The 26,066-nt window shown below is 47.2% G+C and overlaps 2 protein-coding genes across 2 annotated transcripts in view; one reads left to right on the plus strand and one right to left on the minus strand.

Annotated features, from left to right (window-relative positions):
• The window catches only part of C5H2orf76 (chromosome 5 C2orf76 homolog), a 78,902-nt gene extending 77,985 nt beyond the window's left edge, over positions 1-917 (minus strand). The window contains exon 1 of the mRNA XM_033945961.1: positions 804-917. The gene's annotated coding sequence lies outside the window, so the exon portion shown is untranslated. The remainder of the gene's footprint in view (positions 1-803) is intronic.
• A 31-nt stretch (positions 918-948) lies between these two features.
• Positions 949-26,066, plus strand: part of DBI (diazepam binding inhibitor, acyl-CoA binding protein) — a 37,480-nt gene continuing 12,362 nt past the window's right edge. Inside the window, exons 1-3 of the mRNA XM_033945964.1 lie at positions 949-1,105; positions 12,517-12,634; positions 23,584-23,646. Coding sequence (XP_033801855.1) covers positions 1,097-1,105; positions 12,517-12,634; positions 23,584-23,646 — 190 coding nt within the window. The 5' untranslated portion in view covers positions 949-1,096. The remainder of the gene's footprint in view (positions 1,106-12,516; positions 12,635-23,583; positions 23,647-26,066) is intronic.

The following is a 26,066-nucleotide window of genomic DNA, read 5'->3' on the forward strand; positions in this document are numbered from 1 at the left end:
TTTTGGTTTCATAGTGGCATAACGCATCCCCATTTCCTTGGTTGCTGTTAATTTCATACCTCCCTTTGACCTCAATGCCCGTTTAGGTTTATAGATCTCCCATAGTGTGTGAAAACAGTATTTCTTTGATTTTTTTTTTTTTGCTGGTTGTTTGAGTTCCGATTAATAATGAGACCGCAGCTGTGCTCCCATATCCCTTCATGTAGGGCCTTTAAGGGCTCCTTTTACAAAGGTGCGTTAGGACCTTGCCGTGCAGGCTAGCCACTACCACCTCCTCTTGAGCAAGCGGTAGTTTTTCAGGTAGTGCGTGCTAAAAACGCTAGCACACCTTTGTTTCCATTGCGCTACGGGTCAACCTCAGAGCTCATACTAGAAGACTAACCTGTCAGTGGGGGGGGGGGGGGGGGGGGGGGAGAAGTTCCTGCAGAGCGCAGAGGCTCAGCAGCCGAAGTAAGTGTTTGCTTAGGTCCACTTCAGAAGACATGTTGAGTGGAAGAGCCGGAACTGCGGAGAGGAAACAAGAAACGGAAAGCCTGGGCATTACAATAATAATAATTATTTATTTATATGCCGCCATCCTGGGGAGGTTCTAAGTGGCTCACAGCATGAGAAAAAAACAATATATACATTTTCAATAAAAATCGCGATAAAATACAATAAAAGGCAGTACATACATTTCAATAAAATTGATCAGAGTAAAAGGTACAAAGCATTGCAATGTAATTAAAGAGAGGTAAATATCGTAGGGGTCTTTTGCTAAACGTTAAGGCACGTTATATATATCATAGCACCCATGAGCAAACCTTTCGCAAGATTCCTCTTAGTTATTCCCCTTTAGGTTTCAGCTGCTGCTGAACCCGTTCCACATTATGACCTCAGAACGCAGTCTCCAAATAGCGCCGCGCCCGCGCCAATAAGAGCGTTGGCCACGCCTCGGTCTGCAGATGTCTGTCACCCCATCCCCGCGCCGCTCGCCAGGCAAGTAGGTGTGTCCTTTGCATAGAAGACAAAAAGGGGGCGGAACTAGCGCAACATCTCCACTTTGTTCGTGGTCTGTCTGTGCTCGGAAGGAGTGTGTGCTCTGCTTTCACCCACCATGTCTCAGGTATCTGGCGCTACTCGGGTAATCCGATCCCCGTGCATCTAGCTCGTTGCGTGTCGGGGGATCCGTCGATCTTCTTTTGTATTGCTGGAGATCAGGGGTGTTAATGTATTTTTGTTGTTGTAATCGTCCGTCCTTGGGCTTGGAATCCGATTTGGAAGGCGCGTTTGCGCTCTTATTTGGACAAAGTAGGTAATGCGTGGGGATATCGGATTTTAGTTTCTGCAATGCTGGAACCGCGGGGGAAAGAGAAATGTGGAGAGCTGGGATAGTTTGTAGAACATAGCCCGTAATCTAAAAAAACAAAACAAAAAAAAAACCCAACCACTTACGCTGTTAAAGGTCCAGATTTCAATAATTTTCTTGACCTGATAGCGTGGTGCTGAGCACCAATAGAATCGCTGCACTCTCGTGCTGTTGCTCTGCCACCTTATCATTTCCTTTGTAATCCCCTCCCCCCCCCACATACCCCCCTTCCTGAGGACAGTGTCGTTTGTTTTCTGCAAGCTCTTCAGAGCAGGGACGGTCCTATGTTTTGATGTATAGCGCTGCGTATGTGTAGTAGCGCTATAGAAATGATTAATAGTAAGATATAGGGGACGGATCCCTGGATCGCCATCTCTTCCCCCCCCCCCTGTTGCGTGCTCCTAATGCTGAATTGGCCCTGCTCCCTGTATTGTCAGTATGATTTTCTCCATCCTGCACTCCAGTAAGTTAACGGCAATGCTTGCTACCCACCCCTTGGCTGGTTCAGGATCTCCTCCACCCTTCCCTACTTGGGCCCTGTGTCTGCTAACGCTCTTCTGCTTTTGCCCTGCCATTTTAACACTTATTTATTTTGGGTAGGGGAGAGATGTAGTGCAGTAATCTCAGGCCGGTTTAGTTTCTTCATCTCACACGCTGGGGGATGCTGCAAGGGGCCATTTTGTTTCCAAACTTCCTGGGCTCATCTGTCACCTTTAACCTAGAATAGCCTGTGGCTGTAGGGGGAAGACAAAAGCTTAGACTTCCCTGAGTGGTTACATCATGCTCCCTCTTGTGGTCCTATTCAAATCCCAGGCTAAAAGTCCACTCTCTTTTTTTATTTTTTATTTTTTTTTAAGGCTGCTGTTAATTATTAACCCCTTACTCGCCTGTTCGTTTCCATACTCCATGTTGCTTTAATCTTTCTCATAATAAACCACACTCCCTAATCTCTCTCTTTTGTCTTGTAGAGATTATAAACTCTATTGAGGGAGTGCGATAGAGAATGACAGGGTGACAAAATTCATCACCGTTCCCACGAATAACCGCAGAAAACCATCTCTTGTCATTCTTTAAGGAGAGAGGGAAGAATCGGCTTATGAATGGGCACAACCACTAACCCTCAAGCTTTGCATTGAAGAATGCTAGTGTAGAAGAACTAAGGTTGGGATAGACACTAAAGAATCACCTGGGATTGTTTCCTATCAGTGATTCTTGCCAATAGTTAATTTAAAGGTGTGGGGGGGACACCGGTGGCAGGAGGGAGTGGGTATCCTTCATGCTGATCTGTAGTTTAAAGGTGGTAGGGGGTTCAGGGTGGTTGAGGCAGGAGAGGGTGGGCTTTATTTATTTAAAATTATTTATAATCTGCCTGCCAGTCTTTTTTGGGGGGGGAGGGGGTTAAGTTTTCAGGATGAGGGCTGTTCTGGGGGGGGGTGTCAGGGGGTCCTGCACAACTATTCTTCCTTTTAAATTTTTTTTTTTTTAAACACACGGGGCAGATATTGCATGCATGACACACATATCTGTTCCCATAAAGAAAAAGCTGGCTTTTTAACAGTACTGACACCTCCAGACCTGTCAGAATTCATAGTGTTATAATCTGGCACTTCATTTTGTGCCCAAAACACAACAACTGGGTATAGAGTAAACAAATTATTGTTCCAAAAGGTAATAATCACAAAAAACGTAAAGGGAACAATACAAAGAAATTTTCAACACCTTTTTAAACCCGAATGGTGCTCAGAATCCACAAGTGGATAGGAAAAAGCTTTAACATGGGGAATAAACCCCTAAGGCATTTTCACGGAATCTATCATTGCACCACCGATTTTGGTAGAAAGGTGAATAAAATATCTCTAAAAAACCGGTGTAGTAATTGTTATATATCCATAAAGTGAAAAGATGTCCAATATGTAAAAACTTCAAAACTGGTGAACTTAATTAAACTTATCTTAAATGTCCATGCAGCGATGATCTTAACAGGTTCTGACGCGTTTCGCCGAAATAGGCTTAGAAGGCTTCTTCAGAGAACCTGTAACGCTGAGTGAAAGATTCAGTTTGTAAATCCTTCCTGGTACAGAGGAAAAAACTTTCATTTTTCCTCTGTACCAGGAAGGATTTACAAACTGAATCTTTCACTCAGCGTTACAGGTTCTCTGAAGAAGCCTTCTAAGCCTATTTCGGCGAAACGCGTCAGAACCTGTTAAGATCATCGCTGCATGGACATTTAAGATAAGTTTAATTAAGTTCACCAGTTTTGAAGTTTTTACATATTGGACATCTTTTCACTTTATGGATATATAACAATTACTACACCGGTTTTTTAGAGATATTTTATTCACCTTTCTACCAAAATCGGTGGTGCAATGATAGATTCCGTGAAAATGCCTTAGGGGTTTATTCCCCATGTTAAAGCTTTTTCCTATCCACTTGTGGATTCTGAGCACCATTCGGGTTTAAAAAGGTGTTGAAAATTTCTTTGTATTGTTCCCTTTACGTTTTTTGTGACTTCATTTTGTGCATCATCTGGTTATTGATGGGAGTGCTAATTTTAATTTTGATGAGCTCATTGTAACCATTTGGGCATTGATAGCTGAACTACTTCAACACTATAAACAGGTTAAAACTGGTTTAGCATCAATCATTAAAAAGCATTGTGAGTTTGAGCATGGAAGAGCAAATAAAGAAAAACCCAAGGGTTCCTAGAGCAGCCTTGTGGAAAAGATGTTCCTGATGCAGTCTTTTTAGCTAAGCTTACTGAAAAAAATGTCTTCTCACAAATCACCGACTTGATTGAACAGACAAAGATCTTCCCCCCCTTAATCAAACTGGATTTCACCAGCATCATTCAACCGAACTTTCACTTATGGGTCTGACCACTAAAATATTTTATCATCTCGACCACCATCAATCAATCCTGCTCATCTCGCTGGATTTCTCCTCTGCATTTGACACAATTGATCACAAACGTCTGTCACGTCTCCAAGAAATTGGTATCTCAGACCAAGTCATGGACTGGTTTTCCTTTTTTTTCCCCCCAAAAGATCATCCAAAGTAGTTTTCAACATCTCATCAGAAACTTTCATAAACAAACATGGTATCCGACAAGGCTCCATCTTAAACCTTCTGCTCTTTTAATAATCTTTATGGCACCACTCTTAACTCTTGGCCAGTTCATCAGCTTTACAATATTGACATACGCGGATGATGTACAATTGATTCACCCAATTAACCTTAATGACCCAGAAGAAATAATACTTATTAATCAGAGTGTAGTGACTGTTCTAAACGAGCAAAGTCTTGCAATACAAGTACGTATAGTATTTTGTATTAAAGCTTTTGGATTGTGGAACAAATCGTCTGAGTTTTCATTATTTACTATGGGGAAATTTTGCTTTGATATACAAGTGCTTTGGATTACACGCATGCTTTTGGAACAAATTATGCTTGCAAACCAAGGTTTTACTGTACTAGCTAGCTTTAGAAACATAGAAAGGTGACGGCAGAAAAGGGCTACAACCCATCAAGTCTGCTCACTCTACTGACCCACCCCATTAAGTCTGAGTGCTGCTCGACCCACGTAGGGATCCCACGTGGATGTCCCATTTATTCTTAAAGTTGAGCACGCTTGTGGCCTTGATTACCTGCGTCGGAAGTTTGTTCCAGTGATCTACCACTCTTTCTGTGAAGAAATACTTCCTGATGTCACCACTAAATTTCCCTCCCCTGAGTTTGAGCGGGTGCCCCCTTGTGACTGAGGGTCCCTTGGGAAGAAATATATCGTTTTCTACCTCGACACGACCTGTGACGTACTTAAGTCTCAATCATGTCACCCCTTTCCCTGCGCTCCTCTAGAGAGTACAGCTGCAATTTGCCCAGTCTTTCCTCGTATGAGAGACCCTTGAGTCCAGAGACCTTCCTAGTGGCCATTCGCTGGACCGACTCAGCTCGAAGCACATCTTTACGGTAATGTGGCCTCCAGAATTGCACACAGTACTCTAGATGAGGTCTCACCATGGTTCTATACAGTGGCATTATGACTTCAGGTTTGCGGCTGACGAAGCTTCTATTGATACATCCCATCATTTGCCTCGCCTTGGATGAGGCCTTCTCCACTTGTTTGGCAGCCTTCATGTCTGCACTGATGATCACTCCCAAGTCCCGTTCCTCTGAAGTCCTAGCTAGTGTTTCTCCATTCAAGGTGTATGTTCTGCATGGATTTCTGCTGCCGAGATGCATGACCTTATACTTCTTAGCGTTGAAGCCCAGCTGCCATGTCGTGGACCATTTTTCCAACTTGATCAGATCCTGCGTCATACCATTTTGGTCGTTGGTTTGAGCCAGCTTTTCCTTTCCTTTGTTTTTCTGGCCTACTCAATGCAGTTCTCAAGTTTGAGTTGCATAGTACCAGCCTCCCACAATATGTCATGCTTGTTTTAAGTCATGATAGTCATGCAGCATAAGTTTAATGAAATAGCACAGGTCATTGAAGCCCCTCTTGAAGGACAGAGTTCAGTTTTGGAGGCTGTATCACAAAGAACCTCTTTTAAAATAAAAAAAAACTTGCAGCAGCTCGGGGGAAGACAACAAAAATAGTATGGGGTTTGTGCTAAAAGGCCCTAGAGCAGCCTTGTCTATATTCACTTCATGAATATACTGTACATTAGAGAAACGTGCAAGTCCACTAGCTGCATTGTAAGCAAATTACACTTATGAATATTTATTCATTCAAATCTGTTCCGTTTGTAGCCCTCAAACTAAACTTGGACAAGCCTGCCCTAGAGGAGAAACAGGGGAAATACAATGCCTAAAAAAAAAATTATTATTATTTAAATATCTTTTATCAATATGCAAACTTTTTTTTTAGATATGAGGAAGCGGTAGAATTAGAGGACATGAATTAAGTTTGCAGAGAGGTTGACTAGGAAGTGTGTTTTCACAGAGAGGGTGGTGGATGCTTGGAATATTTGTCTGGAGGAGGTGGTGGGGGACAAAGATGGTGACAAAATAAAAAAATGCATGGGATAAACACAGAGGATCCCTATAGTACAGGAAATCAAAACAAAAAACCTTTAAACAGGGCATGGCAGGGTGCAACCTGCACAGAGTAGCAGGTACAACTCCGGCCGCTGAGGAGAGAGGGCAGGGAGGCGGAGTTGAAAAAGTAGATGATGCCTTCTGCTTTCATCACGGGTGAAAAGGTACTTTTCTGCTGGAAAGAAGATTATCCCAGGACAAGCAGGCAGCATATTCTCACATGTGGGTGACGTCATCCACGGAGCCCCAGCGCGGACAGCTTTTCAAGCAAACTTGATTGAAGTTTCAAGTTTGCACACTGCACCACGCATGTGTGTGCCTTCCTGATCCACTAGAGGGCGCATACCCTCCTCATGGTCCTCAGTTCTTAGTTTTCCGCTGAGCCAGAAAGACCTTGTCTCTCTTCTCTGCGTTCTTCTAAGTGCCTTTCTGGCACCGCGGCTTCTTTATTTTGTTAGGGAGTCGCTGTGCGTTTGTTAATTGATCGTGTATTTCTTTGTTTCAAAAAAAAAAAAAAAGAGGACTTTTTATTGTGTTTTTCCTCCGGCAGGCCCTTCTTGGGCCTCTGCCATGCGGCTAGGCCTCATTTGCCTGCAGCTGTATTTTCTTCTTCCCTGGCCTCTCTCTGGGCTCACCTCGTGTGAGTAGAATGGCCGGGACCCTCTTTCCTTCGTTGGAATCGGACTGTGCAGCTTCGATCCCCGGTAAGTTTTTCTTTCTTTCTTTCTTCTAGGTGCGTTACCTCGGTAACGCCACCGGCTGAGTCTCAGGCATTCCAGGCATCGAGTGCGATCGTGCCCGCCTCTACGAGACCTTCAAAGCGTGCCTCCTTTCATGGGAATACTCATATCGAGGTTGCCCTTATGGAGTGCACTGCTGCACCTTTATTACCAGTTTCATTGGTACGGTGCCGACTTCTGAAACTCGATGTGCCTCGACGTCGACTGGAGCTTCGTGCCTCGACGTCGACTGAGGCTTCGTGCCTCGACGGAGGCTTCGTGCCTCGACGTCGACTGAGGCTTGGTGCCTCGACGGAGGTTTGGTGCCTCGACGGAGGCTTCGTGCCTCGACGACGGGGGTTTCGTGCCTCGACGGAGGCTTCGTGCCTCGCCGTCGACTGAGGCTTGGTGCCTCGACGGAGGCTTGGTGCCTCGACGGAGGCTTGGTGCCTCGACGGAGGCTTGGTGCCTCGACGGAGGCTTGGTGCCTCGACGGAGGCTTCGTGCCTCGACGGAGGCTGTGTGCCTCGACGTCGACTGAGGCTTGGTGCCTCGATGGAGGCTTGGTGCCTCGACGGAGGTTTGGTGCCTCGACGGAGGCTGTGTGCCTCGACGTCGACGGGGGTTTCGTGCCTCGACGTCGACTGAGGCTGCGTGCCTCGGCATCGACTGAGGCTTGGTGCCCCGACGGAGGCTGCGTGCCCCGACGGAGGCTGCGTGCCCCGACGGAGGCTGCGTGCCCCGACGGAGGCTTGGTGCCCCGACGGAGGCTTCGTGCCTCGATGTCGACGGAGGCTTCGTGCCTCGACGTCGACGGAGGCTTCGTGCCTCAACGGAGGCTTCGTACCTCGACGTCGACGGAGGCTTCGTGCCTCGACGGAGGCTTCGTGCCTCGACGGAGGCTTCGTGCCTCGACGGAGGCTTCGTACCTCGACGGAGGCTTCGTACGTCGACTGCGGTTTCGTGCCTCGACGTCGACGGAGGCTTCGTGCCTCAACGGAGGCTTCGTACGTCGACGAAGGTTTCGTGCCTCGACGTCGACTGGGGGCTTGGTGCCTCGACGTCGACTGGGGCCTGGTGCCTCGACTGAGGCTTTGTGCCTCGACGTCGACTGCGGCTTGGTGCCTCACCACCGCCTGAGGCCTTGTGCCTCGACGTAGTATGCGGCTGGGTGCCTCGACGTCGTCTAAGGCTTTGTGCTTTGATTTTCTGACTCAATGTCGACTGGGGCTTGGGGTCTCGATGTCGACTGAGGCTGTGTGTCTTTGTACCTTCAACGTCGGCTGCGGCCGTGTGCTCCGCGTCATTTGACGCTGGTGCTTTGACGTCGCCTGAGGCTTGTGCCTCGACGTCGACTGAGGCTGAGGGCCTCATCGTCGGCTGGAGCTCGGTGCCTCGTCGTTGCCGAGGCTTCGTGCCGTCGACGGAAGCTTTGTGCCTTGACGTCACTTGGGCCGTTTTACCTCGGCAGCGGCTGAGGTATTGGGCCTCGGCGTCGACTGCGGGTTTGCGCCTCGGCGTCTCCAGCTCCGGTTTGAGAGGCTTCCCCGCTTTCTCTTCGGTTCATTCCGGGCAGCCGTGACGGAATCTTGTAGTGCGGAGTTTGGTTTCCTGGAGGAGACTCTCTCCCTGCTCCGGCTCTATTGCTCCCGCCATGCGTCATCTCGCTTGGCGCAGAGTGTGGCTGAGGATCCGAACCTTCAGGGTCGTCTCGCCGCTTTTACTTGCGTGAGTTCTGCGCTTCTTCAGGCCTCTCTTGCGGTGGCCACTAACCGCCTCTCAGACCGCGACCGGTCCTTCGCCCCTCGGGACGCCTCCAGCTAAATCCCGTCTGCCTTGGTGGGTTGGTCTCCTTCTCCGGAGGGGCCCTCTGGATACCTTTAGTGTGTTATCTCGGCCTCCTTCGCAGCAGCCGCAATAGCTGCAGCAGCGCCGGGTTAGGGTTCAGCCGCCGGCTTCGGCGACTCCTGGCCGTCCTTTTGACTATTCTCGCATAGCCTCTGGGTTGCTCCCCTTCTGGGGATTCCTCCCCTCCCTTCGGGAGGGGTGTCTCTGTGTCTACGCACCGGGAGTATTGCCTCTCTTCTGTCGGTTGGGCATTCCCATCCTCCCTTCTGCGTCTAGTCCTGGCCCTTCGTGACCTGCACTAGTTTCTAGTACGGGAGTGGGTCAGACTCTGCCCACCCCGGTCTCGGGAGTCCGTCGGGGCGGACCTGGACCCAGTTTGTCTGCGCTCCTTCTTGTCTCGGCCTCAGGGGGAGGCCCTTGTTTGTTTATGCCGGAAGGTGGCCCCTCTGTCCTCGGTCCGCCTCCGGTCTTTTCTGCCTCTGCCTCGGCAGGCTGCCTGTCGGCGCTTGAGTCAGCTGGTGTCTCAGCGGGCCTCGGCTGAGCTGTTGCTGATCCTTTTTGGATCAGGGGTCTCCACGGTGATGTCCCGCTGTTCGTCTGGTTTCATCTTCGTGTTCCCCGCTGGACCCGAGCATCTCAGTGATGGCAGGATCGGGATCCCGCTTCCCAGCACATTGTGGTGCCTCCCTCCTGGACATGCTCGTTTCGTTGGTGGGCCACCACTTCGTATCCCCGCATCAGAAGGTTCTGCCGATGGACTCCTCGGCATGGGCTTAGGGGTGCACCTCGACGGCCTTCGGACTCAGGGTCCTTGGTCGGGTGCAGACTGTCGCAGCCGCATCAATCTGATGGAGCTCCGGGCCATTTACAATGCCGTGGTGGATTTTCGTTATGGGTTGCAAGATTGCGGGGTCCTGGTGCGTCCCGACATCTCGGTGGCGTTATTTCTGTGACCAAGCCAGGGTGTACAGGTTCCCTGTTACTTTGCAGGGAAGCCCTTCGTCATGGCAGGGGACGTTACACCACTGCTTCTTTCTTCGGGCGGTGTTTTTCCAGGGCGTGCAGCATTGTCTGTTGGACACGTTGAGTCGCCCTTTTCGACCGCATGAATGGTTGCTCCATTCTCGGACTCTGCGGCATGTGGTTGTTCGGTGGGGAACCCAACAGGTAGTTCTGTTCGCTTCGCCCCTCACTCACTGGTTGCCTCGATATTGCTCGAGGATGTTCTCCTGGGTTCGCATCGAGGAGGATGCTTGCCTTCTCGATGGAATGGGCAGGTTCCTCTATGCGTTCCCTCCCTTTACTCTGATTCTCGGGTCTTTGATACACCTCCTGTCGGTCTGCGCCACCAGGATCTTGATGGCTCCTCTGTGGCCCTGGCGGCCATGGTTCTCCCTGCTCCTCCAGCGTGTCAGGGAGACTCAGCTTCTACCTATGTTCCCGTCTCCGCTGTCTCAGTGTTGCGGTTTCTGTTGCATTCCAATCTGCAGTCTCTACACTTATCAGCTTGGTTCCTCGCAACGTGCCTCCCTCCTTCTGTTTCTCTCAGTCGGTGGGGGTGTTCTCGAGGCCTCTCGAAAGATCTCCACTCGGCAATGCTTTTCCCAGATATGGTCCTGATTTGCTGAGTGGTGTGCTGAGCACCGCATGGATTCGCTCTCTGCCTCCTTGCCTTCAGTGCTGGATTTTCTGTTGCACTTGTCTCGGTCTGGTCTCAAATCTACATCTATTCGAGTCCACCTCTGTGCTTTTGCTGCCTTTCTTCGGCCGCTAAATGGGACGCTGCTCTCCGTCCACCAGATGGTTTCCCGTTTTATGAGGGATTTCTTCATTATACATCCCTCCGGTGGTTTGGGATCTTTGTGTGTTCCTGGCTCAATTGGTGATACCTCCATTTGATTCCATTGATGAAGCTCTTTTGAATTACTTCACCTGGCAGGTGGGTTTCCTGGTTGCTCTCGCGTCTGCTCGCAGAGTCAGTGAGCTGCAAGCTCTGGTTGCGGACCCGTCTTTTCCTGTATTTCATCATGACACGGTGGTCCTGCGTACTCAACCCCAGTTCTTGTCCAGGGTGGTTTCGGACTTTCCTTTCGATCTTTCCATTGTTCTTCCGGTCTTTTTTCCGAAGCCCCACTCGCCTCCTAGCGAGGTGGCGCTTCACACAATTGCCTGTCAGAGGGCGTTGGCTTTTTGTCTTCAACGCACTCAGTCTCCTTGGACGGTTCCTCAATTCTTTTTGTCCTTCGACCCTAATTGGTTGGGACGCCCAGTTTCCAAGCGCACCTTGTCCAACTGGTTGGCTGCTTGTTTTTCCTTTTGCTACGCTCAGGCTGGTCTCGCGCTGCAATGTCGAGTCACGGGACATAAAGTCCGAGCGATGGCGGCTTCTGTAGCTTTCCTCAGGTCGACGCCTATCGAGGAGATTTGCAAGGCTGCCACTTGGTCTTCGGTTCATACTTTCACCTCCCACTACTGCCTGGATACTCTGTCCAGGAGCGACGGCCGGTTTGGCCAGTCGGTTTTGCGTAATCTGTTTTCTTGTATTGCCAACTTCCCTCCGTCCCTTTTTGGTTAGCTTGGAGGTCACCCACATGTGAGAATATGCTGCCTGCTTGTCCTGGGATAAAGCACAGTTACTTACCGTAACAGGTGTTATCCAGGGACAGCAGGCAGATATTCTCACAACCCGCCCGCCTCCCCGAGGTTGGCTTCTTTGCTAGCTATCTGAACTGAGGACCATGAGGAGGGTATGCGCCCTCTAGTGGATCAGGAAGGCACACACATGCGTGGTGCAGTGTGCAAACTTGAAACTTCAATCAAGTTTGCTTGAAAAGCTGTCCGCGCTGGGGCTCCGTGGATGACGTCACCCACATGTGAGAATATCTGCCTGCTGTCCCTGGATAACACCTGTTACGGTAAGTAACTGTGCTTTATTGTGGTAGGAACCTAATCTCTCTCCCATGTCTAAAAGAAATGGACACTGAATGAAACCCCAAATAGCATTTTCCTCCTGTGCCTCTAAATTATAAGTGCTGTAGTCACACATCTGCATCCCAAGAGTCTCTGAGGAAGCCCTAGCTAGATCAGGGATGCACTGGCTAAATGATCGCAGTGTCAGGAGGTGGTGAAGTGTGAAGAATCGCCAGCTACCACTGAACTATATTTTTATGGTAAAAAAAATCACACAGCATATCTTCTCAAAGCATTCTATTTCTTAACTCCTCATTCCCCCTAAAAAAAAGCTTATCCTCTTATTCCTTCCCCTTACCTCCTTCTAACTCTCCAATCCTCCAAATTGATCCCACCCTGCCTCCTCGTCCTCTCCCTTTGCTGGATGTGCCCTCCTCAAATCCCCATCCATCTAAACCCATATTGCCCTTCAAGAGGGATCATGCAGTCATTTGTTCAAACTGGTCACCTGTTTTAGTAATATGTATTTTTGAATGGTGGCCTTTAGGTCTTTGAAGAAAAGGATGTTTTGCAAAATCACTCGGTTGCTGTAATGAGAGATTGCTGTACAGAGATCTGTGTCTAGTTTGTCCTCTGCCTTGTTCTCCCCTTCAGGCTGACTTTGAGAAAGCGGCTAAGGAAGCGAAGTGTCTGAAAACCAAGCCAACTGATGAGGAACTGCTGGAAATGTACTCGCTATACAAACAAGCAACAGTCGGGGATATCAATACAGGTACGCCTACTCTATATAGTGAGCAATGCAACTGTATGCATTCCCTGTAACACAAACATATATGAGGGCTGTTCAAAAAGTATCAGACCTCGAGTCATAAAAAACACTCATATTTAGATACAACAATATTTTATACTAATCTCCTTCAAAGTAGTCCCCTTGGGTTGCCACACACTTCTTCCAATGATTCTGCCATTGTCGGAAACGGCGCTGGAATGCCTCTCTTGAGATTGCTCGCAACTGGTCCGTCGCATTCTGCATGATGTCTTCTCTTGACTGAAATCTGGTCCCTTTCAGGGTCTTACCCATAAACCCAGGACTCATCGCCAGTGATCATTGTGATGAGGAAGTTGGGATCACTGTTCACAGTCCCCAGCATGTCCTGTGCGATCTCCACACGGAGTTGCTTCTGATTGATCGTTAGCAGCTTTGGCACAAACTTCGCTGAAATTCTCAAGAAACCCAAAATGGAATGAACGGATCCAACGCCGATGCTCGCCTCGTTCTCTGATTGTGATTCAACGATCCTGCATCACCAGGGTCCTCACTTGGTCAATGACGATATCATTTCTGGATATTGAGGGCTTACCAGAACGCGCTTCACTCTCCACTGATGTGCAGCCATCTCTGAAGCGGTTGTATCACTCCTTTATCTGTGTGGTGCCCATTGCTTCGTTCCCGAAGGCCTGTTGAATCTTGCAGATCGTTTCCACTTGGAAATCGCCAAGCTTTACACAAAATTTAATGCAGTAGCGTTCTGTCATTTTGTCAAAAACAAAAATCCGATGGCGCTCACTTACACTTTCTCACTCATCGGCAGTCTGCCGGCGACTGGGCAGGAAAAAATTCAAGCATGCGCATTAGGGTCGCCTACATATGTGCACCAAACCATGCCTCCCTAGCTTTATTTGTGTACGCAAGAAAAATTAAGGTCTGATACTTTTTGAACAGCCCTCGTATAACAGTGTCCTGCAAACTTTTTTTTTTTTTTTTTTTTTTTAACTCGGCAACACAGTAAACTCTGGGCCGTAGCTGGAGAGTACCTGGAAATGTCGGACACCGACATCTATGCGTGCACAAAGGCCCTACAGATGGGGCCCTGAGACGCCAGTGGGGGGTGCTAAAGCAGGAGAGACACGGAAGAGGAGAGGCACGGGTGCTTACAGGACATGCCTCTCGCCGCAAGAGGCACGTTCTGTAGGCAGTCAGTTAGTGCCAGTGCCTCTCCTTGCCAGCATACCGTGGCACACCCAGAATCTCGTGCCATGGCACACAGTTTGCTATATACCAATATATAATATTAAATGTATTTTATGCTGTTGGCCACATTTTTTACTTTATTAAAGAGAAACAAACATGCAAATTAATTTTGCACCAAATGCTAATGCACAATGTTTGCTCGTGCAGGCAGCTTACCCTACCAAAGAGGGATAGCTGAAACTTGCTGAACTTGGAATTGCTGCCTGTGGGTAGAAATGACAAGAACCTGAAGCCTGCTTTCCTGGGAAAGCCACGGCACCGAGAACAGTATGATGGTTTGAACAGGACTGTGTTTAGTGAATGATATCTAGTGAACTCTGTAATAGGAGTAGGTGCTGAAGGAAAGCACAAGAATTGCCATTTAAGGAGCCTGAACTGTGTAGCTGCAAAATACTGTCTTCATCATGCACCATTGCATTTCTGTGGGCTAGGCTGTGTGAGAGGAGACCATTTCAAATTTTCCCCAGAACACGGGCATTAATGTAAAGCATATGTGAAACCCCTGTGGCTCCACAGAGCAATTGTTTGTTTTTTTAATAGCTTGACCTGAGACCTGTTCAGGCATGTGAGGGATGGGCCTGGAATAAAGCAGGGGAGTAGGAAGGATTTTCTTTCTACATGGGGAGATGTAATGGGATACCTAAGCCCCTAGGTATCATCTTGGAGACTTGGAAAGCAGGCAGGGGATGGTACAGCTGGAGGGGGAAAGTCCTCGTGAGGAGATTTTGGAGGAAGGAGCACCTTTTTTAGGCAGGTGACGATCCTTAAATCAAGAACATGTTTCCCCCTTCAAAGATGGGGACCAAGTGTTTTCTTAGGGTAGTGGTTCTCAAACCAGCGAGTGGGGAAATGCTAAGAATTTGGCATAAAACACCAAGCCAGTGCTTTCTTAACAACCACAGGCTGAGGAGAATGTAAAGCCAAGGGGTCAGGTACTTTAAATCCCATGTCTGATCCAAATTTCTTTTTACACCATCCCTCATGACAGCAGCTGGGAGCTGGAAATGTTGCAGCTTTGCTGTCCCATTATTCCTCTCTCCCCTGTGACTTATCTCTTGTCACTGCTGACTGAGGAGGAGGTGGCAAAGGCAGCCTGAAGAAGCATCTTGCTTGCTTCTTATCTACCAGCTGATCATTGGGTGGAAAGTGTAAGTTTAGGAGGGGATACAAATGGGGCAGTTGATCCGGGCCTCCATGCAAAGTGAGCCCCAAGCTTTCTAAATCTAAAGAAAATAGAGCCTGCTGGTGGGCTTTAGTGTCCCCTCCTTTAAAACATCTGCCCTGGACCCTGGCATGTTTCACACCAGCCCTGGTTTTAAGAGGGGGCTAGTAGTGAAAGGGGTTGATCCTGGGGTGCGGGATAAGAGGTTGAGCATGCTATAGCGGTGTCGCTACAGGAGGGTAACCTAGGGGCAGCAAAGAACCACTGCAGTCGAGCAAAACAAGTCTTAACAGCTACACAAACCTAAAGGGTGAGTGGTCTTAAGAGGGCCCTTTTTACCGGTGTAAAAGACTTGAAAATGGTCTTCATTATATATATTAAAATATGGAGAGGGAAAGATGGGGGGACCTGTCCTCTTAAAGTTGATTGAGGTTCAAGGCAGAATGTTCACCTGGGGAAAGGGCCATTCTCTTCCCTCCCTCCCCCCCCCAAAAAAAAAAAAAAAGAAAAGGGACTCGAGTTAGGTGGGGGACGTAAGGGAGATATAACACATTCCTAATATAGTGACATTCAGATATGCGTGACAATTTTTGGTTTACACAAAGATTGTAGTGTTCAGTATGTGGCACATAAGAACTTTTTCAGGTGTCACTACAGCAGAATGTGAGAGTCATTGCCTTTGTGCAAGAGGAGAGGTACAAGATGTTTAGGGCGCTCTGGAGAGTTTGGTGGCTTGAAGAATGCATTCCAGACGGCCAAAACTGGGATCCTAGTCAGGACTTTAAACTTTGTGGTTTTACCAAGTACAGTACTCCCCCAATATTCACGGGGGTTCCATTCCAGGAACTCCTGCGAATGTTGAAAAACCGCAAATACGGTTTTTTAGCGATAGAGGGCAGCCAGAGCGCCGGCAAGTGAAGGAAATCACTCGCGGTATACTCCGACCGCCTCTTCCTGTGCTAAAGTCGGGCCTCACCAATCAGGAGCTGCGTGTCAAAGCAGCTCCTGATCGGTGAGGCCCAGCTTTAGTACAGGAAGAGGCGGTTGGAGCATACCGTGAGTGATTTTCCTGCCACTCTAGCTGCCCGGTCATTCGCAGTCGGGAAAATACTGCGAATGGCTGGGATCTCAGACCGTGAATTTGCGGGGGAGCACTGTAAACGTACTAAGACTTTTATGCTAATAATTTATCCTTTGGTTTTGACATCTCACTTGCCTTTTCTGTTTGTTTGACATATGTTGAGGCAAGTCATCTTCCCTTCTCTTGCTTGCCTAAGAATTGTCCATTTTCGTATTTCGCTGATGGGATAGTCCAGTATCGCTGAAGTATCATTCTTCATTCTTAATCACTTTGAAGGGTTATTTCTTACATCCTCATGTCTGTTCTGCAGAATTGGTTATTTGGGTCTGAATAGTTACATGGGTATAGGACTCCAAGAAGATCACACAGCCCCTTGAAGGCTCCATGATGGAGACGTTTACTTAAACTAATCGTTTACTTAAACTAATAAGAAAAGTGGAAACCTGATGCGAGGTTTGCCCAAACTTAATACTCAACTGACAATCTGTCCTGGAAGTTTCACTGTCACTGCAGCACTTGACAGGGCCTCTTTCCTACCAAGAGAATAGGGCTAAAGCTAGACACATCTAAGAAACACAGCACTAATGGCAACAAGCAGAAGTGTTTTGTTTATTTTGGATTTGGCTTGCTTAGGTAGCTCAAAGCCAGTTGCAGTCAAGTATAGAAGTATTTTACTGTTGCCTGACTTACAGCCTAAAGCTAGATTAACTAGAGTGCACGGACAAAGCCATACTGGGACAGACCAAAGGTCCATCAAGCCCAGTATCCTGTTTCCAACAGTAGCCAACCCAGGTCTCAAGTACCTAGCTAGATCCCTAGTAGTAAAACAGATCTTATGCTGCTTTTCCTAGGAATAAGCAGTGGATTTCCCCAAGCCATCTCAATAATGGCCTATGGACTTCTCTGTTAGGAAATTATCCAAGCCTTTTTTTAAACCCTGCTTAGCTAACTGATTTCATCACATTCTCTGACAATGAATTCCAGAATTTAATTACATGTTCTGTGAATAAATATTTCTCCATTAGTTTTAAATCTACAACTTAGTAGCTTTGTTGCATGCCCCCTAGTCCTAGTATTTTTGGAAAGAGTGAACGAGCAATTCACATCTACCATTTCCACTCCACTCAGTATTTTATAGAACGCTATCATATCGCCCCTGAGCTGTCTCTTCTCCAAGTCGAAGAGCCCTAGTTGCTTTAGCCTCTCCTCATAGTTGTCCCAAACCTTTTATCATTTTCATCGCCCTTCTCTCTACCGCTTCTAATTCTGCAATATCTTTTTTGAAATACAGAGACCAGAACTGCACACAGTATTCAAGTTGTGACAGTACCATAAAATGATACAAGAGCATTTTACATAGTAACATAGTAGATGACGGCAGATAAAGACCCGAATGGTCCATCCAGTCTGCCCAACCTGATTCAATTTAAATTTTTTTTTTTTTCTTCTTAGCTATTTCTGGGCAAGAATCCAAAGCTTTACCCGGTACTATGCTTGGGTTCCAACTGCCGAAATCTCTGCTCATCTACACCCTCCCCAGCCATTGAAGCCCTCCCCAGCCATTGAAGCCCTCCCCTGCCCATCCTCCACCAAACGGCCATACATAGACACAGACCGTGCAAGTCTGCCCAGTAACTGGCCTTAGTTCAATATTTAATATTATTTTCTGATTCTAAATCTTCTGTGTTCATCCCACGCTTCTTTGAACTCAGTCACAGTTTTACTCTCCACCACCTCTCTCGGGAGCGCATTCCAGGCATCCACCACCCTCTCCGTAAAGTAGAATTTCCTAACATTGCCCCTGAATCTACCACCCCTCAACCTCAAATTATGTCCTCTGGTTTTACCATTTTCCTTTCTCAGCAAAAGATTTTGTTCTACGTTAATACCCTTTAAGTATTTGAACGTCTGAATCATATCTCCCCTGTCTCTCCTTTCCGCTAGGGTATACATATTCAGGGCTTCCAGTCTCTCCTCATACGTCTTCTGGCGCAAGCCTCCTATCATTTTCGTCGCCCTCCTCTGGACCGCCTCAAGTCTTCTTACGTCTTTCGCCAGATACGGTCTCCAAAACTGAACACAATACTCCAAGTGGGGCCTCACCAATGACCTGTACAGGGGCATCAACACCTACTTCCTTCTACTGACTACGCCTCTCTTTATACAGCCCAGAATCCTTCTGGCAGAAGCCACTGCCTTGTCACACTGTTTTTTCGCCTTTAGATCTTCGGACACTATCACCCCAAGGTCCCTCTCCCTCTTCATCTTTTTTTTCCAGTCCTTTCCTGATAATTCCTAACATTCTATTTGCTTTCTTAACCACTGCCACACTTTTTGAGCTGAGGGTTTCAACGTATCCTCAACAATGACACCTGGACAGTGATGCAGAACCCATCATGTAGCTATAGTTCGGGTTCCTCTTTCCCACATGCTTCATTTTGCACTTGTTCTTGTTAAGTGTCATCTGCCATTTTGACTTCCATTCTCACAAGGTCCTCTTGCAATTTTTCACAATCCTCTTGCAATTTAACAACTTAGTCATCAGCAAATTTAATTCTCACTAGTTATTCCCATCTCTAGATCATTGATAAATATGTTAAAAAGCAGTGGTTCCAGCACAGACCCCTGGGGAACCCCACTATTTACACTTCCCCATTGAGAATATTGACCTAGTCTCTGTTTTGTCTTTCAACCATTTCTCGATCCATAAAAGGACAGTACCTCCTTTCCCATGACTTTCTAATTTCCTCAGAAGTCTTTCATGAGGTACTTTGTCAAATGTCTTTTGAAAATCCAAATGCACAATATCAACCAGTTCACCTTTATCCACATGTTCATTCACCCCTTCAAGGAAATGCAGTAGATTGGTGAGGCAAGATTTCTCTTTACTAAATCCATGTTGGCTTTCTCTCATTAATCCAGGCTTACATATATGTTCTTTCATTTTATTCTTTATAATAGTCTCTACCATTTTGCCCGGCACAAATGTCAAGACTCACTCGTCTATAATTTCCCAGATCATCTCTGGAACCTCTTTTTATAAATCGGCATCACAGTGGCCATCGTCATTGGCGTGTACTTATTCCATGTTACCTACAATAGGTTCCACTTGTTCATGCAATGAGACCTACCTACCACAGACGTGATTGTGTTAACTTGGTGGCACACTCTAAGTTTGTACCTTAGAAAGTGGAAGAGCTAAGTGAATGTGCAAGGAACAATGGCAGATTTGAACCCACTGCTCTAATTAATAGGTTATTGTAATCAAAGACTAGGAGTTTTTTGTTTTTATTGGAGGGGGGGAATGACTTAGGGTTCCTTTTACAAAGCCGCGTTAGCAGTTTAACACACATAATAGCGCGCGCCAAAGTGCCGGTCGCATTAGCTGCTACCGCCTCCTCTTGAGCGGGCGGTAGTTTTTCAGCTAGTGCGGGGGTTAGCGCGTGATAAAAAGTCACGTGCACTAAAGCCACTAACGCGGCTTCGTAAAAGGAGCCCTTAATCTAGTCTTTGACTAAGGGTTGAATAGGGACTAAAGGTAATGTCAAGTGACCCAGCTGGTAAGGGTTGAGGGGGAGAGGAACAAAATTTTATCAATGGCTACTTATAGGAAGGATGAAGGTGGTTTAAAAAATTTGGTAAAAAAGAAGTTAGCCAGTCTCCGTCAAGGGCTATGCACTTAGTCCAGCAAGTTTCCAATTTTTTCATAAGCTGTTTTTCCTATGATAAGAAAAAACTGAGAACTTGCTGGACTGTGTATAGCCCTTGATTGAGACTATGTTTAACTTACTTTTTTTTCACCAAACATTTCAAACCATCCTTGTACTCTGGCAGAAACCTGTTTAGCTTTAAGGATGTCTCCCTCCAAACAGATGGATTGACTACCTATCTCCTACCGTATCGCCTATAAATTGTTCCTTCTCACTTAACTAAGTTCACAAACGCCCCTGCTTTCATTGATTTGATTAAATTAATTCTTCAAGAACTTACTAGATTTCACGAATGGCTGGGATTAGGTCTGATACAACCTGTAAATCAATCTTCTCTGTTATGGCCCCAACGCTTTGGGAAGGTGATGCCCCAGGACCTTGGACAAGAATCCTCCCTAATGCTATTTAAATCTAAGCTAAAAACATCTTTATTCCAAGATGCTTTCCATACTTGATAACATACTCATCTCCTAGGAACGAAAAATATACCCTTCCCAATTTGTACTTTTCTTTCCCCCTCCCTACTGTAACTTTATTGTAACTGTACCTACCTTCGCCTCTCTTTTTTTTTTTTTCCTTCCCCCCCCCCCCTTTGGATTCATAAGAACATAAGAAGTGCATCTGCTGGGTCAGACCAGAGGTCCATCGTGCCCAGCAGTCCACTCGCGCGGCGGCCCAACAGGTCCAGGACCTGTGTAGTAGTCCTCTATCTATACCCTTCTATCCCCTTAGCCTTCAGAAAATTGCCCAAATCCTTCTTGAACCCTATACCGTACTCTGTCCTATCACGCCCTCTGGAAGCGCATTCCAGGTATCCACCACCCGTTGGGTGAAGAAAAACTTCCTAGCATTGGTTTTGAATCTGTCCCCTTTCAACTTTTCCAAATGCCCTATCGTTCTTGTAGTTTTCGAGAGTTTGAAGAATCTGTCCCTCTCCACTTTCTCTATGCCCTTCATGATCGTATAGGTTTCAATCGAGTACCCTCTAAGTCTTCTCTTCTCCAGGGAAAAGAGCCCCAGTTTTTCCAGTCTCTCGGTGTATGAAAAGTGTTCGATACCCTTTATCAAACGTGTTGCTCTCCTCTGAACCTTCTCGAGTATCGCCATATCCTTCTTAAGGTACGGCGACCAGTATTGGACGCAGTACTCCAGATGTGGACGCACCATTGCCCGATACAACGGCAGGATAACTTCTTTCGTTCTGGTTGTAATACCCTTCTTGATTATACCTAGCATTCTATTTGCTTTCTTAGCGGCCGCTGCGCACTGTGTCGATGGCTTCATTGTCTTGTCCACTATTACCCCCAAGTCCCTTTCTTGGGTACTGTCACTCAATAGTATCCCTCTCATCGTATAGATGTACCTCGGGTTTTTGCTTCCTACATGCAAAACTTTACATTTCTCTACATTGAACGTCATCTGCCATTTCGTCGCCCACTCCCCTAGTTTGTTCAGGCCCCTTTTGTAATTCTTCACAGTCCTCTTTAGTCTGAGCACCACTAAATAGTTTGGTGTCGTCTGCAAATTTTCTATATTTGTTTCTATATCATTTATAAATATATTGAATAGCAGCGGTCCGAGCACCGACCCCCGACCCCTACGGAACACCACTCGTGACCCTCCTCCAATCCGAGTAGTGGCCCTTCATGTCAGTCCTGTTTGTCTGACCTCAATTTTTATTTATTTATTTTTTTTAAAGCTTTTTACTGTATTGTAAACAATCTCACACTTCTCCCTCTGTATTCGTTGTGATAGGGGATTAATAGACCCGCAAATACAGAAAAACAAGTTCTGGAGGAAAAGTCCATAATCTCTTATTGAGAAAGACACAGGGGAAGCCACTGCTTGCCCTGGATCAGTAGTATGGAATATTTGTACACTTTGGGTTTTGGCCAGGTACTAGTGACCTGGATTGGCCACCGTGAGAACGGGCTACTGGGCTTGATAGACCATTGGCCTGACCCAGTAAGGCTATTTTTATGTTCATATGTTATTTGCTGTTTTCTATTAAACCATCGTGAATATGGTGAAACCGCGAATAACATGTGGCCTTTTCCTGAAGGAGAGACAAAACACGATGAAGAAAGTGCTGGGAATCGGCGATTTCTCTATGCAAGCTGACATAATTTGGGGGGGGGGGGAGGGAGGAGCCTGCAAGCAAGCTAAAAACCACAGCTAATCAAAACCGCAATTGCCGAAACCGTGAATACAGAGGGAGAAGTGTAGATATTTTGGTGATAGACAGTATATCAAGAAACTATTAAACTTGGAAACTTTGTTTTTAAGTATTTTAATCCCGTGTTGTCCAGGAATCAAGAACTCTTACAGAGAAGTTTTTATCTTGGGCAGAGTTCAGAATGCTAAAGGAAACAACTGCTGTTGAATTTGCAAAAGGTTGAGGAAGGGAGGCAAGCAGCATACTACTATTAACTCTTCACATAACTCCCTGCGCACTATACCAGTGTAGTCTTTCTAAGATGCACTAATTGCAACATAGTATATGTCTTTAAGGCTTTTTCTTCATAGGTGTCTAGCAGGTGCCTGTAAAAACCTGAGCAAACAGGAAAGCCCTTAAAAATAAGTGTGTTTTGGCAAGTCTGATGTGACCAGACAATCCCTTCGCAAGAATTCTTGTAGGGGGCTTTTATTAGCATTCTTTTGCTCTGCCTCCCATCCTTCTGGGCTGTCCTCCGATTCCTCAGGCTGTCTCTTTGCAAACGGGAGGCCAGAAAAAGCGGCCAAGGTCAGAGCAACAATGCAAAGGCTGCTGGATCTAGAAGCCATAGAGCTTTTAGACAGTTGGCGTATCTTAGAAAAATGAACTGATATAGCACGTGTTATACCAGTTTATTTCTATGTGTGACATAGTAACATAGTAGATGACGGCAGATAAAGACCCGAATGGTCCTTCCAGTGTGCCCAACTTGATTCAATTTAAATTTTTCCTTCTTAGCTATTTCTGGGCAAGAATCCAAAGCTCTACCCAGTGCTTGGGTTCCAACTGCTGAAATCTCCATCAAAGCCGACTCCAACCCATCTACACCCTCCCAGGCTTTGAAGCCCTCCCCAGCCCATCCTCTCCCAAACGGCCATACAGACAGACACAGACCGTGAAAGTCTGCCCAGTACTAGCCTTAGTGCGGTTGCGTTATAGGCTTAAAAATTCAGTCATTAAGAACCTCCTCCTTTATTTATAAGGGGGAGGGCAGTCTTTCCTGTACACTGAAGCCACTTTTTTTTTGTTGTTACTAGCGCTACGGTAAAACGACACCATTTTTTCCATTTTGTCTACTAATGGCCATGTGCTAACTTCCTCATTAGTGTGTGAGCTCTTACGAAATCTATTTTCTAGGCAGTAAGGGTTCCCATGCACTAGTCGGTTAACATGGAGCAATGTAGCCACACTAACCAATTAGCACTAGGTATGCTAATTCTACCCCCAGACCTGTCCGTGTTCCCCACCCCCCCATCACTAAAACATTTTCAGTTTGTTTTTTTCAGCACATAGGTAGCACAACTACACAGGATGCCCGAGCACGCACTACCGTAGCACCTTTTTATTCTGCAGTTAATGCTTTCTGCAGCTTAGTTAAAAGGCTGCCTTGATGTGGCTGAGCTATGGCAGTTTTTCATATGTTCTATGGAAAAGATACATGATTAGCTGAACACAAAGTTGATTGTGGTAACCCAGACCTCTCATGTCTCTTTTTTTTTTTTTTTTTTTTTTTTTTTACAGAGCGGCCTGGTATGTTGGACTTCAAAGGCAAGGCCAAATGGGATGCCTGGGAAAAGTGCAAAGGTGAGTGTCACTTTAAAATGCAGAAGCCACAAGGGTTTATGTTAGAGGTTCTGCCCAAGCAGAGATGTAGAAAAGTGCACATGCTATAGGGGTTGAGGATACACTGCTCCTGGAGGAATTCTGTGCAAAAGGTTTTTACACACACACACTTTCTTTTGTGCAGATTTCTCCCTCCCCCTCCCCATTATAAGGGCTGGTATCTTTGGAAGGGAAAGCCCGAACCCCACAAACACTCTTGTCTTCTCTGCCTACCTACACAAGCACTACTTCAGCACAGCGAAAGAGGAGCTTCACATCGGGCTGCTTCCTCATTATCAGCTGTCCTGGGCCTGACTGTTCCTTTTGAGCCATGTGGGCCTCTATACAGCGGCATGGCTTAAAGGAACCGTTGGGGACCAAAGAAGGCGGCGGCGCGCCGAGGACTCCGCCCCCTAATACCCCGGTACATGACATTTAAAGTCACATCTCTTGCGGCGCACGCCAAAGGAGCGCACCTAAGGAGCAGGTTCTGCTCCTTAGTGCGCTCCTTTGTGCGAAGCCGGAGTGCGCTGACACCCCCACTAGCCATAAACGATATCATAAACAATTTGTTAACATTAATCTTTTCCATACAGTGCCTATCTTCCTAGCGATCATTAGCTTTCATATCTCTGAGCCAACCATGAACCTATATAGCCAGGGCTCAAGTGAGCCCTCACATATACCTGTTCACTGGGGTCACCGGCCCCCAAAACTCAAAGCAACCGAACCACGACAGGTACTAATTAAATCACTTCAACTAAAGCAAGGCAACACCTATAACAATAATTACGCCTCTAACGTTATTACGCCGCCCACAATTCGTTCTAACTCTTTCATACCCAATTCAAATAAACTAAAGTTAGGACTTATAAATTCCAGATCTATTAAAGGTAAATATCACTTAGTAAAGGAAAAGATTATTATCCCAGGACAAGCAGGCAGCATATTCTTAACGTATGGGTGACGTCACCGACGGAGCCCCGGTACGGACCTTTTTAACTAGAAAGTTCTAGTTGGCCGCACCGCGCATGCGCGAGTGCCTTCCCGCCCGACGGAGGAGTGCGTGGTCTCCAGTTTCTTCGTTTCCGCGGAGCGAAGAAGACGCATGTGGTATTCAACGGCTGTTGAACACTCCTTTTTTGCCTTCCCGCTCGCGTTATTTTAATTTTTTCTGCTTTTTTCCTTCGGGTTTTTCCTTTCTGTCTAATTTACAAAAAAAAAAACAAAACTTTATTTTTTCCTTTATTTTTCAACAGGCCCCGGCGGGGCCTGTTGCCATCATACAAGCCTCCGGCTTTGATTTCGCTGAGGCCGTATTCCCCTTCATGCCCCCTCAGCCGGGTTTTAAGAAGTGCCAGCGGTGTGCACGCCCGATTTCCCTTTCGGACCCACACAACTGGTGCCTACAGTGCTTGGGTCCGGAACATCGGGCTGACACCTGCACCCGCTGCGCGACTCTTCAAAAACGCACACTTAAAAATAGACAAATTCAGCAGAATCTCCTCTTCGGCACCGGTTCTGCTATGGATCCGACCCCGACGTCGACGGCACCGCCGAAATCGGCACCGTCAACATCGACACCACCTGATCCTTCTGCGGGGTCGATGGCGCCAGGTAAGCCAGCTAAGAAGCCTTCCACTTCCCTTGAGCGCCCTCCAGCCACGGCGGTGACACCGGTCCTTCCGACGTCCCGCAAGTCCCGTAAGCGCTCCGCTCCGATAACGGTGAGTGCCTCTTCATCGGCCTCCTCATCACCGGAGCGTAGAGCGGCACCTATGGTACCGAAGAAAAGTAAAACGGTACCGGTGCCCCCATTGGAGGACCGTATCTCGGCCATCCTCCAAACTAAATTACAGGAGCAACTCGAGCACCAGCTTCAGGAACTGCTCCCAACCCTGCTGGCACCGCTCCTTCCGGTACCGGTCCAGCCCGAGCCTCGCACCACTACGCCAGTGGCCACCCCCTCGGTACCGATGAATACTTAGATGCCGGTCTTATCGGCACAGCCTACATTACAGACCTGCACGGCGGAGGACCCATCCCGAACCCAAGATCGACATCGATCGTCTCGGGACCGGGATCGACACCACTCCTCCCGGGACAGAGATCGGCACCGGTCTTCATCCCCCGGCACCGTATCCATGAGATCTGGCAAGTCCCTTTCTAAAACCCGCCATGCTGAGCCGGCCATCAGGGACCCTGACTTATGGGAGCAATCCCCCCTCGGTACCGAGGAGGATGCCTCTTCCACTGATGAGGAACCCTCCATGGCTGAATCCACCTCCAAGCCCGAGCAGTCCTCATTTACAAAATTCCTTCGGGAGATGTCTGGGGCTCTTTCCATCCCACTCGAGTCCGACTCCAAGAAGTCCCAGGCCTTTTTAGAAGCCTTGGACTTC

The sequence above is a fragment of the Geotrypetes seraphini genome, chromosome 5 (assembly GCF_902459505.1).
Source record: "Geotrypetes seraphini chromosome 5, aGeoSer1.1, whole genome shotgun sequence".
In the NCBI taxonomy this organism is placed as follows: Eukaryota; Metazoa; Chordata; class Amphibia; order Gymnophiona; family Dermophiidae; genus Geotrypetes; species Geotrypetes seraphini.